General features: G+C 34.7%; 1 protein-coding gene across 4 annotated transcripts; it reads left to right on the forward strand.

The window, feature by feature from the left end:
• Positions 1–430: 430 nt before the first annotated feature.
• On the forward strand, positions 431–8,170 carry LOC122290843 (5'-3' exoribonuclease 3-like). Of its 4 annotated transcripts, none has more exons than XM_043098508.1 (23): positions 431–708; positions 990–1,095; positions 1,314–1,390; positions 1,495–1,686; positions 1,828–1,947; positions 2,110–2,172; positions 2,491–2,577; positions 2,667–2,846; positions 3,255–3,332; positions 3,422–3,571; positions 3,680–3,781; positions 4,649–4,741; positions 4,859–4,954; positions 5,192–5,262; positions 5,358–5,486; positions 5,586–5,662; positions 5,744–5,784; positions 5,868–5,942; positions 6,039–6,169; positions 6,603–6,692; positions 6,779–6,854; positions 7,119–7,189; positions 7,282–8,170. In XM_043098508.1, the coding sequence occupies exons 1-23, from the start codon at positions 526–528 to the stop codon at positions 7,904–7,906; spliced, it is 2,913 nt and encodes a 970-aa protein (XP_042954442.1). In that variant the 5' UTR covers positions 431–525; the 3' UTR covers positions 7,907–8,170. The 4 variants fall into 4 exon arrangements, with proteins under 4 accessions (XP_042954442.1, XP_042954443.1, XP_042954444.1 ...); XM_043098509.1 differs by having other exon boundaries at positions 7,288–8,170; XM_043098510.1 differs by having other exon boundaries at positions 7,105–7,189; positions 7,282–7,563.
• The last annotated feature ends 3,819 nt before the right edge of the window (positions 8,171–11,989 follow it).

An 11,989-nucleotide genomic window follows, 5' to 3' on the forward strand; every position in this document is an offset into this window, starting at 1 on the left:
GGAACCGTCAAACGTAAATGCAAGCTGATCCATTTTAAACACAGCCTCCGGCCATGAAAATTGGGAAAGATGCATATTTGCTGCTTGCCTTGCCTCACCTTTTCGTAACTCCCGCCATTCTTTTAAGTTTCCAGTGTCTTCTTCAAGTGTCTACAGTCATCGCTGGGTTATTGCTAATTACTTTATATATATATTTAATATTTTTTTAAAAAAAATCTAACAACAAATACAATTATATATTAATTTATATATTAATTTAATATAATTAATTAAAAAGTAAATTTTTAATAATACTGTATTTATATGTAACAAAATTTATTTTTAAATATATTTTAAAAAATATATACAATATTATTAAAAAATATTTATCTAACTATTAAATAAAAATAATAATATCTTTTTTAGCTCTTAACGGAAGCCACCAGCGCATTTTCCCTTCTAAGTTCATAGTCCTTCGTAAGCCTGCATGAGTTCATATTCGGTCTCTCTTCCATACACAGAGAGAGAGAGAGTGGGAGGATCTAGATGGGTGTGCCGTCGTTCTATCGGTGGTTGATCAAGAAGTATCCAAAAGCTGTAGTCGAAGCCACTGAGGAGAGAGGAGTTAGCATCGATACGACCTCGCCAAACCCAAATGGCATTGAGTTTGATCATCTTTACCTCGATATGAATGGAATAATCCATCCTTGCTTCCACCCAGAGCATCATGTTTGTTCATTCTTTTTTCTTTTTTATTCTACTCATCATTACATCCAGTATGTGCACATTTAGATTATGTATGCATGATATGTTTTACCATTCAAGACTTTTTGTTCATTTAAATAACAATCAGTAGTTTTAGATGGAATGTACTGTTCTAAAATATGTGTAGGGTCTTGAAAAAGTTGCTGATGATTATTTAGTTATTTAAGATTATTTAAGTATCTGAAAATTTTCGCTCTTCATGGTTATTGATAACTGTCCTTTTTGTTTTTTTTTTTCCCCTTCAGCCTTGCCCTCCGAAAACATTCGAAGATGTATTCAATAATATCTTTCTATACATCGATCACCTTTTCAGCATTGTTAGACCCCGGAAGTTACTTTATATGGCCATCGGTGAGATGTTTTCTAATTCGTAATCAACATGTTCCTCCAGTTACTTCATAATTAGAATGTTTGTATCAGTGTCTATATTAAGATGCTGCGTATGCTTACCTCTTTGTTTTCATCATATCCATAGAAACTCGGTTTGGTTTGAATCTTTGAAGTTCTTCCCAATATGATCTGCGTAGCATTTTAATCTGACGTGCTAAATTTTCCATATATGTACGTAGATGGTGTAGCCCCTCGGGCGAAAATGAACCAACAACGATCTAGACGTTTTCGGACTGCGAAGGACAGAGAAATTTCCGTGGGTTTTCTCTCTTTCAACTTCGTATGAATATGTATATTTTTATACACTTTTTATTTGATATGTGATTGTGTTCTTTTATGTTCTTGTTGTATCCTATATAGGAAGCAGAGGAAGATAGACTAAGAATACAGTTTGAAAGGGAAGGAAAACCTGTTCTTCCAAAACAGGAATGTGAAGTTGAAGATTCAAATGTAATTACTCCAGGAACGGAATTTATGTACAAATTGTCAGAGGCCCTAAGAAGCTATATTAGTTCACGGATAAACAATGATCCAGGCTGGAAGGACATCAAGGTTTGGTCTTTTGACTATATCATATAATCTCTGTTGTTGGATATGAACTTCGTCATAAGAGAAGAAACTTCCAATCGAGTAGCTATGCAGTGAATTACACTTAAATTAATACATTTTATTTTGGATTCATTCTTCAAACAGGTAATACTTTCTGACGCTAATGTTCCTGGTGAGGGTGAACACAAAATCATGTCTTTTGTACGCCAACAGCGAAGGGTTGCCGGGTATAATCCAGATACTAGGCACTGCATTTATGGTCTGGTATGAGAACTTTAATGCCTCTTCTTGTTGTGTGGTCGTTCAGAATTATTTCTGCTTCATTGGTTTATTGTCTTTGATCCCTTCCCCTGCATATGTTTTACCTTCCCATTAACTAATTGAAAGTTCAAATGAATGGTGTTGTCATCTGATATTGGCATGCAGGATGCGGATTTGATAATGCTTGCTTTAGCAACTCATGAAGTTCACTTTTCTATTATGAGAGAGGTGAGTTAGTCTAGCTGTTGCAAATTTAGAAACTATTTCCCTACCGATTTATTAATTGGTGTGCAAGATTGAGATGTTACAACTTCTTTATGATGCATAATGTATTTGACATATCAGTAGAATTACTGTTAACATGTTTTGAAGTTTTTTTAACTTATTTGGTCAATTTGTGAGGTGGGTTAATGTATTGGGGCCAGAGTGACTGAATTGTTTCTAGGAGATAAGTAAACTGAAAAAGGGTAGTCAGTTAATGATAGTTATTGCATCATTTTCATGAGACCTTAATCTTCATTCTTTTTTTTGGGTTCTTGGATTCAGAATGTACTACCACAAGGGCAGCAACCAGTCCATGAATCTTCTAATATGGCCAATACAAGTGCGCTTTGGGTTAAAAAGCCTTATCAAGTAACATTTATTTCCTTTCTGATCCTTGATTTAAGTTGGAAAGCCTTTATTATTATGCATAAACATTATTTTTTCTGATATATTTGCAGTTTCTACATATATGGATATTGAGAGAGTATTTGGAGCTTGACATGAAAATATCTGATGATTCTGATCCTCCTGGGAATCTAACAATTGATCTGGAGCGGATAGTTGATGATTTCATACTTATGTGCTTTCTCGTGGGAAATGATTTCCTACCACACATGCCTTCATTAGAAATTCACGAGGTAGTAATTGCTTAGCCTGCACTAATGAAGACCTTATGAGATGCTTGGGAACTACTAATGATGAATCGAAACATATAGATTAGTGTGAAGGAAATTATTTTGTTCTTAAATTTAGTTTGCAAAGGTATTAACAAGAAAGCTATTTAATCATATTGTCTCTATGTGTTCTTGGAAACGTTAAGTACAAGAGTAGAAATGGGAAGTATCTAGTTTTTGAAACAACTATTTTAAATTAAAATGACGGTATTGATAGCTAGTTTTTCTATGCTGATGCTATTCATGAAATTATGCAAAAGTAGCAAAATATTGATGCCTTCAAAAGCACTTAGTTAATTAATTAATTTCCGTTTTCTATTTTGAATTACGATAAAATTAAATGGTGAATTTATTTGTAACCTTCACCTTTAGGGAGCTCTTGATTTATTGATGGCTGTTTACAAGAAAGAGTTCAAGAACCTTGGTGGCTATCTTGTTGACATGAGTCGGGTAACATATAATAAAATCTCAATTTTTATTTTATTAGAATACTGTGGTACTGTGAAACTTAAGATTTTTCCTGTTTCTATGTACAAAAGCTCGGTGAAGATAAAAGAACAGGTTATGTAAAACTATGTCGTGTTGAGAAGTTCTTTCTTTTAGTTGGCTCGTATGAAGAGAGAATTTTCAAGAAAAGATCAGAATTGCGGGAGAGTCAACTTAGAAAGCTTTGCAAATATGCCAATAATGTGAGTCAATTTTCCCTTTTTAAATAAATTTCATTCAGGACTAGCATATTCGTGCATGTTGATTCAAAACTCCTAACCTTGTTGATGCTAAATGGAATCCCTTTCTAGCAAGATGATTATAATGGAGGCTGTATTATGGAGATTGGTACAAAGAATAGCTCTTGCATCTTTTTCAGCGAGAAAGCATCTGACAATGCTGATTCTTCTGAAGTAAGTCATTGGTTCCACAATGCAATTTTATCTCATTAAGGGTTGGTTTGTACTTGTTCTTTTACTTTCATAGTCGAAGGTAGTAGTTTATATCTTCATTGAAGCTGTGTGGAGCAACATTTAGACTTTCCCCCCGTCCCTTTTAAAACAATTTAGAATCTTATTTGAAAAAACTTGTGTTTATGTATTTTATAAGACTTTTTTAGCTCAAAACTTTAGTCACAAGAAATTTTTGGAAGACAATGGTATATAATCTTTATGGGCTTTGCTACACGCAGTCGGGAAACGCAGTCGGCGTGCAGTCGGCTGTACGAAATGAATAAAAAAAAATTATAAAAAAATTATTTTATATTCAGGGGGACCTGCATGAATTATAAAAAGCTATAAAAATAATTTTTTTTTCATGTAGGTCCTGTATTAATTTTTTTTTTACAGCCGACTGCACGCCGACTGCATTTCCCGACTGCACAAATCATTTCTGAATCTTTATACACCGATAATTCATGACTTTCCTTTTTTGTTTCTTCAACAGTTCTTTAACATTTCTTTTCATCTTTTCCCACGACCATATCTTTGAAGGTGAACAATAATGTTTAAATATTGTTTGGAATTTATGATATTTAGCTATATAATTTATAGATTGTTATGTTCTGATATTGTTTCAGTGTTAAGAGAAATATAACTTTTTTTTGTGATTCTTCTACTTTTTGGTATTCCTTATATCTTTTTGGCAATCATATATTTGTCTTATTCGAATATGTAGGTGCATTGTATGTTAGATACTCAGACAAATTATTTTCATTCCTAGTTATATTTAATTTATTGGTCTGATTATTTAGTATCTTAATATCTTTCCTGGTCTTGCAGATTGTTGAAAATACAAAAGAGTTGAATGAAAAATTAAAATCAAATCTCTGCAAGCACAATGACCTATATAGGAAGGGAAATTGTACTGACAAAGTATGAAATCACTGCCGTTCAAATGATATTTGTTTCTTTTTCTAAAGTTCCTATTGGAGATTTATGAATCTGTGTTCTTAGAGATTATTGATGGGTTCATTCTCAACCTATATATAGGTGAGATTTGGGAATGCTGGCTGGAAACAAAGATACTACAAAGAAAAATTTTCTGCGGAAAGCTCCATGGATATTGAAAACTTGAGGAGAGAATTAGTGAGCTTTTACTTCCATGAACTTTGTCTTGAGTTTTCGAAGGTCCCCGGATTTTAGCTCTTTGCTCCTCTAACCAATTGAATTGGACCTTTGTTTTGCCCCCACCCTCCCCCCTACTCTCTCCCCTCCCCATTGCCCTCCGAAAGTAGAGTTTGTATCGGTTTAGAGATATTTTGAGACTAAATTAATGCGCTCTTATATTTTTCTCACTTTGGTTTATTACATGAACACATGAAGCTTGCAAATTACACTAAAGGAATATTGTGGGTTCTTGTGTATTATTATTCAGGAGTTCCATCTTGGACATGGTAAGCCAATTCTTAGAGAATATATATTACAATGCTACTTGATAATAATACAATGAATTGTACTTGTGAATGAACAAAATGTAAACTTGCTATAGGTTTTATCCATACCACTATGCACCATTTGCTTCAGATATGAAAGGACTTGCTCAAGTAAGAGTGAAGTTTGAAAAGGGTTCTCCATTCAAACCATTCGATCAGCTGTTAGCTGTCCTTCCTCCAAGGAGGTAAGTCTGCTTTTCCTTTTAATTTTTTGTTATTATTGGATTTTTTCCATGTTAATAAAAATTGGTAACCCCAGTAATTGGAATTTTGTGCTCGTGTAGCGCTCATGCACTTCCTAAAGTATATCAGACTCTTATGACAGATGAGGAGTCAAGTATTATTGATTTGTATCCTTCTGGTGAGGCCCGAATGATAAAGTTTGTTTTATTCAATGAATTTTATCTATAAATTGATATTTTTCCTTCTGTTTTTTCCTTAGATTTTGACATCGATACAGATGGAAAACGTTTTCAATGGCAGGTTTGCTTATGTTTCTTTTACTTATCTTAAACTCCTATTGTTCTTAAAATTTAAGCGTGTTTCATTTTCTGTTTTTCATTAAGGGAATATGCAAGCTTCCTTTTATAGATGAAGGACGCCTTTTATCTGAAACCAAAGAATTAGAGAAGAATTTTTCGGTAAATGTTTTGTCATAGATAGATTCATGAATTGGTAATTTAGGACCTTTTGAAGGTACTTGATTTTGATAGTTGTTCAAACTTTATGTTTAAAAGGAGGCTGAATCAGAGAGGAACAGAAATAGCATTGATCAGTTATATCTTGGTAGAACGCACAAGTTGGCTTCACAGATATTTTCACTCCGTCCAAATCCGAACGAAATGGTCAATATAGATACCAGTTTGAGGTTGGTGGATTAATGTGCTAGTTTACATCTTTCTCCAGCTTGGATTGTAGAGTTATAGACTGATACTGCTACATGTCTTTTTACCAAGGATTGAAGAACTGTTACCCATCTTTGGTACTTCCATGTGTTACTGCTTATGAATTTAAGGGAAGAAGTGGGTATATCATGTTTGGTTTGAACATGTAAACTCATATTCAACTTGCTTTGTTACAGATATTACTTTGGCCATTTCTGTTGGCTCTTGTTTAATTTGGACCTCATCAAGTTTGGTTTATACACAATTAAGTGAAGAATTGGTAGAGCATCTATGAAGCTCTGGAAATGTGCCTTTGTTTAACATCATATTTGCTTCTTCTTCTTCTTTTGCATTATATTACTTATGTTGGATGTACTCCCACGAGTAAATTAACTTTTTTCTCTTTTCACCTGTCAGTGACGGGATTGGTGGTTTTATATGTCTACTTAATCAGTATACCGAAACAGTTCAGAGGGTAGTCCAGAACATAGAAGACGATGGTATCTTGTGAGTTAAAAAGATACGAAATGACATTTCCCAGTAACATTATTCTTCTTTGTGTCTATCTGATATTGTTTCAACTTGTGTTGCAGATGTGTGTGTTTTGAGATGATTGGTGGATTAATGCATATTCCTTGTTTACTTCCTGGTGTTAATGTACCAGATAAGGTACTTCAGTTTTGAAAATTACATGCTTTTTTGTTCTGACATCATTTAGAACAATCTGCATGTAACATTGAAAGACTGCAATTCATATTCATTATATTATTCTTTGGAGGTTTAATCATCATCCGTATTTCCCCTTCAATCCAGTATATGTAGATCAGGTTGTAACTATTACTATCTTGCTGTTGATTACTGCTAAAGAAAATAAACATGATGAAGAAAAGTTAACAACCCATTCGTTGTAAAACCACAGTACTTTGTATGCAGACAATTACTGAATCTGATATCATGGATACACAACTCTGGCATGAAGACCAGGTTAACAGACCAACCAATAGGTACAATATAACAGTTCTTGCTTACTATTTTATTGTGCCTGTTCTTTCGGTCCCCTATTTTGTAGATGCACAAGTGACTTGGATGAGACTAGTTACAGGTTGTGGCAGACATTGGGTAACGAAGAAGATAATACTTTTAAAGCTGCTTCAAGTCAGTCGCCTAAGACAAAACATGAAGGCAATGGTAGGACTAGGAGATTTACTTCAGAATCTTGCCCTGAGGTGATTCGCAAAGGTGCTGGTATTGGATGGAGTACTGCTGGTAGAGGAAAAGTGAATGCTAGTTTCAATAAAAGTGAACAAACTAAGAGCACACCTGCTAAAATTTCTATCAACGAGGGAGCCATTGTACCTGGCTCAACAGTTGTGGAACAGAAGTGTCTGGGGTCACGTTGGGAAGCTAGAAAGAATTACAGCCATCCTGTTCCTTTTGCTAGTGGCCTGAAACCACAGGTCAGGCCCTGCGGAACAACAGCTCAGTCGATGAACAACAATTTCTGGCGTTCTAGCAATGGCATGACATATGACACGAACAATACATGGCGGCAGAGCATCAAATCTGGGGCTAATACCAGTAATGGCCATGGGAGGGCACAGCACGGCTCGAAAGATTCTTTGACCTACTCCTGGAAGCCAGTCGGCAGCTCAATGCAAGGCCATGGCGGAAGCAGACAGGTTCCAGATTCTTTTGGCAGGGAAACTGGCTTCCATGGATAGTTTCATCCATGCATGGCCTTTACCGATCGCCTTTGGTTCTTTTAGTGTTAAATGTGTACATGTGGTATTTAGATGTTTTGAGGCGTCATTACATGTTGTGCCAATCTGGAGTCTTTCTAGCATTTTACTCTCTTGATTTCAAGTATCTTTGCGCTTTCTTCTTCTCTGACAATTATTATATGCTGTACTTCCTGTAGTCAACTTCTTATTTTGTATAAGCTTAAACGATTGATAAGAGGGTGATATCATGGCCTACATATGCTACATACACCATGTACCAAAAGCTTGCTTGCTACGTTAGGAATCACACATACCAAAAACCAAGTGGATGGATATCAAGGAGATTTTCTTAAGTTGGAAGAGAGTTGTCAATTTGTTTAAGCAAAAATAATGCTTTTGCGAACCTTGTCGACTGATGCCTTCATTTGGCAAAATCTCCTGAATATTCATGCTTTCTAGTATTGCTGTCCCCTCAATATTTTACATTTGACTTGCAAAAAATGAAACATGCACACATATATTTAGTCTTAGATTACAAGCGGTGGTATAATTGGCATTAATAATAGCAAATGAACAAAGAGCGTAGCTCACGGAGCTGCCTCATAACCGTTTGGTTTGACAAGGAAAGAACTCGACGACCTTGGAAACAATGATGGGCATACAATGTCCTTTTTTAAGTACCCCGGCCAAATCTCCAAAATATCGAGGGAAAGCGCACCATTATGGCAATGGGCTTAAGGTTAAAATAGAAAAAGAACTAAAGAGGTCTAATTAGTTGTTTTAAGTATCAATGCATACATAAGGTAGGCTTGCCATAAATTCTATATTCAACGTAGCACTATTTATCCGAGTCGGGTTTTTTCCCTATCAGGAACAAACTCGGGCTGGCACCCTCATAGTTAAAACGGGTTGTACCCAGTACCTAGGTTTTTAAAACAAAAAATCCTTTAATTGATGATGTTTGGATGCAAATAACTCAAAATCAAAACGAAAATCCTAGCTTCCTTAACAGTTCCAAAAAATCCTTTAATTGATGATGTTTGGATGCAAATAACTCAAAATCGAAACCAAAATCCTAGCTTCCTTAACAGTTCCTCTCTCTCTCTCTCTCTCGCCGAAACCCTGGTCTCCAGCTTCCTGTCGTTCAATTGTTTCCGATTGTTTGTGGGTTTTGTCTTAGTACTTTCGATTGTTCATCATTTCTACGCTGTTGTTGACGGCTTAAGCATAAGGGTCCTGCAGACTCAACAAAATCGCCATATTTTGCACCAAAGGTATGAATTTTCTTTCACCCTTTGAAAAGTTGGCCGATTCCCAAATGCAATGATATTTTTCTTTTTTCTATTTGAATTTGTAAAATTCTTTCTCCCATTTTTTCATTATGTTTTTGCAAAGATTTCATCCCTTTTTTTTTATTGTTTCAATTATAAGCTTTCGATTCTGCCCTAATACAAAGTAAAAAGTCTCTAATCCATTTGTGTTCTAAAACAAAAGCCATCCGTTCGAGTCTTTCTTTCCTTCTATCTTATATCTATAATCTGGGACCAATCTTTCTCACCGAAAGTATAAGAAAAAAAAAAAATCCAGCAACCAAACATTTTTTTTTAATAAATATTGGATTGTGTTATGATTTCATAAATTTACATTAGATCTATAAAATTATGTTAAATGATATACCATTTTGGCTGTCTATATGAAGTCATAGTAATAATGATTTACATGTAGCATGAAAGGAAATCTATTGATAATCATAAAATACTAATCATAACCCAAAAAATACATCTGTAAAACCCCAGATATATTGGTTGTAGCACTTGTTTGATCCTAATGTCAAGACATGTGATAGATCCTGTGAGCTATATCATGTAGAAAGGTTTTTGTTCTAGGGTATATGGTGGGCAGCAGGAACTACCCATGAATCATTTAAGGGATATTAGTCATGTATACAGATCACTACCTCACTAGCAGAATAAGATAGATAATCAAGCAGTTTAGTTAAATTTTAGAATTATATGAATTTCTTAACTACACAATGCATCCAAGTACAGTAGAATAATTATAAGAATAAAGAATTTGGTACAAGATATAATGTTTCTTTGACTTGAACGTAGTTTTCAAAGACTGAATCTTGCTTATCTTTTGGAATTCCTTTACCTGTATCATCCACCTCAAATACAAAGTCCATAGTATTTGGATCATATTGGGCTGTATTCACGGCTTTGTTAGTGAATTGACTCTGTGTTAGTAGTGATTGTATTTTTTTGGGATCCTTTGTGGTCATTATTCACAAAGGAGTAATACAAATATTTGTATTAGTAGTGCTTGGCTTCCCTTGAGCTACATTAGAACTCTCTCAACTAGCCACACGAAATATATTATACTGCTCGATCAAGCGGCCTAAAATGAGTTTAACCCTGTCTTCTATATCTTATCCGCCAACTCATACCCTTTGTGATCAGTTGTGTCTCAAGGGAGGCCAAGCGCTACTAGCTAATACAAATATTTGTATTACTCCTTTGTGAATAATCACAAAGAATCCCAAGAAAATATAATCACTACTAACACAGAGTCAATTCACTAACAAAGCCGTGAATACAGCCCAACATGATCCAAATACTATGGACTTTGTATTTGAGGTGGATGATACAGGTAAAGGAATTCCAAAAGATTAGCAAGATTCAGTCCTTGAAAACTATGTTCAAGTCATAAGAAACACTATATCTCGTACCAAATTCTTTATTCTTCTAATTATTCTACTGTACTTGGATGCATTGTGTAGTTAAGAAATTCATATAATTCTAAAATTTAACTAAACTGCTTGATTATCTATCTTATTTTGCTAGTGAGGTAGTGATCTGTATACATGACTAATATCCCTTAAATGATTCATGGGTAGTTCCTGCTGCCCACCATATATCCTAGAACAAAAACCTTTCTACAGGATATAGCTCACAGGATCTATGTCACATGTCTTGACATTAGGATCAAACGAGTGCTACAACCAATATATCTGGGGTTTTACAGATGTATTTTTTGGGTTATGATTAGTATTTTATGATTATCAATAGATTTCCTTTCATGCTACATGTAAATCATTATTACTATGACTTCATATAGACAGCCAAAATGGTAAATCATTTAACATAATTTTATAGATCTAATGTAAATTTATGATATCATAACACAATCCAATATTTATTAAAAAAAAAAAAATGTATGGTTGCTGGATTTTTCTTTCTTATACTTTCGGTGAGAAAGATCAGTCTCAGATTATAGATATAAGATAGAAGGAAAGAAAGACTCAAACGGATGGCTTTTGTTTCAGAACACAAATGGATTAGAGACTTTTTACTTTGTATTAGGGCAGAATCGAAAGCTTATAATTAAAAAAAAAAAAAAAAAAGAGGATGAAATCTTCGCAAAAAGATAACGAAAAAATGGGAGAAAAAATTTTACAAATTCAAATAGAAAAAAGAAAAATATCATTGCATTTGGGAATCGGCCAACTTTTCAAAGGGTGAAAGAAAATTCATACATTTGGTGCAAAATATGGCAATTTTGCTGAGTCCGCAGGACCCTCGTGCTTAAGCCGTCAAAAGCAGCCTAAAAATGACGAACAATCAGAAACTATTGAGATGAAACCCACAATCGGAAATAATCGAATGCCAGATCCATATTTTTATTAGCACTTCAAATTAAATTTGGACGGCAGCTGTAGAGGAAATCCAGGGAGGATAGCTGGTGGGGGAGTTATCCGTGATTGCAATGGTTAGTTTTTAGCCATGTTCTCAAAGCATATCAGTCTCGGCATTAACAATGAATCCGAGCTAAGGGCCTTGATGGAAGGGGTGAAGCTGTGCAAGGATTTGGGTTTTACACATGTTGAGATTGAATGTGATTAAAAAATTGTGGTTGATTGGGTACAAGCCAAACAATGTATGCTTTGGTATTTGTGAGATTTTTGGGAGGTGTTTATCGCTATTGCTAATGAAATTTCTTTCTTTATCTCTCATCAATTTAGAGAAGGGAATATGGTCGCCGATTTTTTGGCACGGAGTGGAGAGTGAGGGTGTAGTAGGAGGT

The sequence above is a fragment of the Carya illinoinensis genome, chromosome 13 (genome assembly GCF_018687715.1).
Source record: "Carya illinoinensis cultivar Pawnee chromosome 13, C.illinoinensisPawnee_v1, whole genome shotgun sequence".
Lineage (NCBI taxonomy): Eukaryota > Viridiplantae > Streptophyta > Magnoliopsida > Fagales > Juglandaceae > Carya > Carya illinoinensis.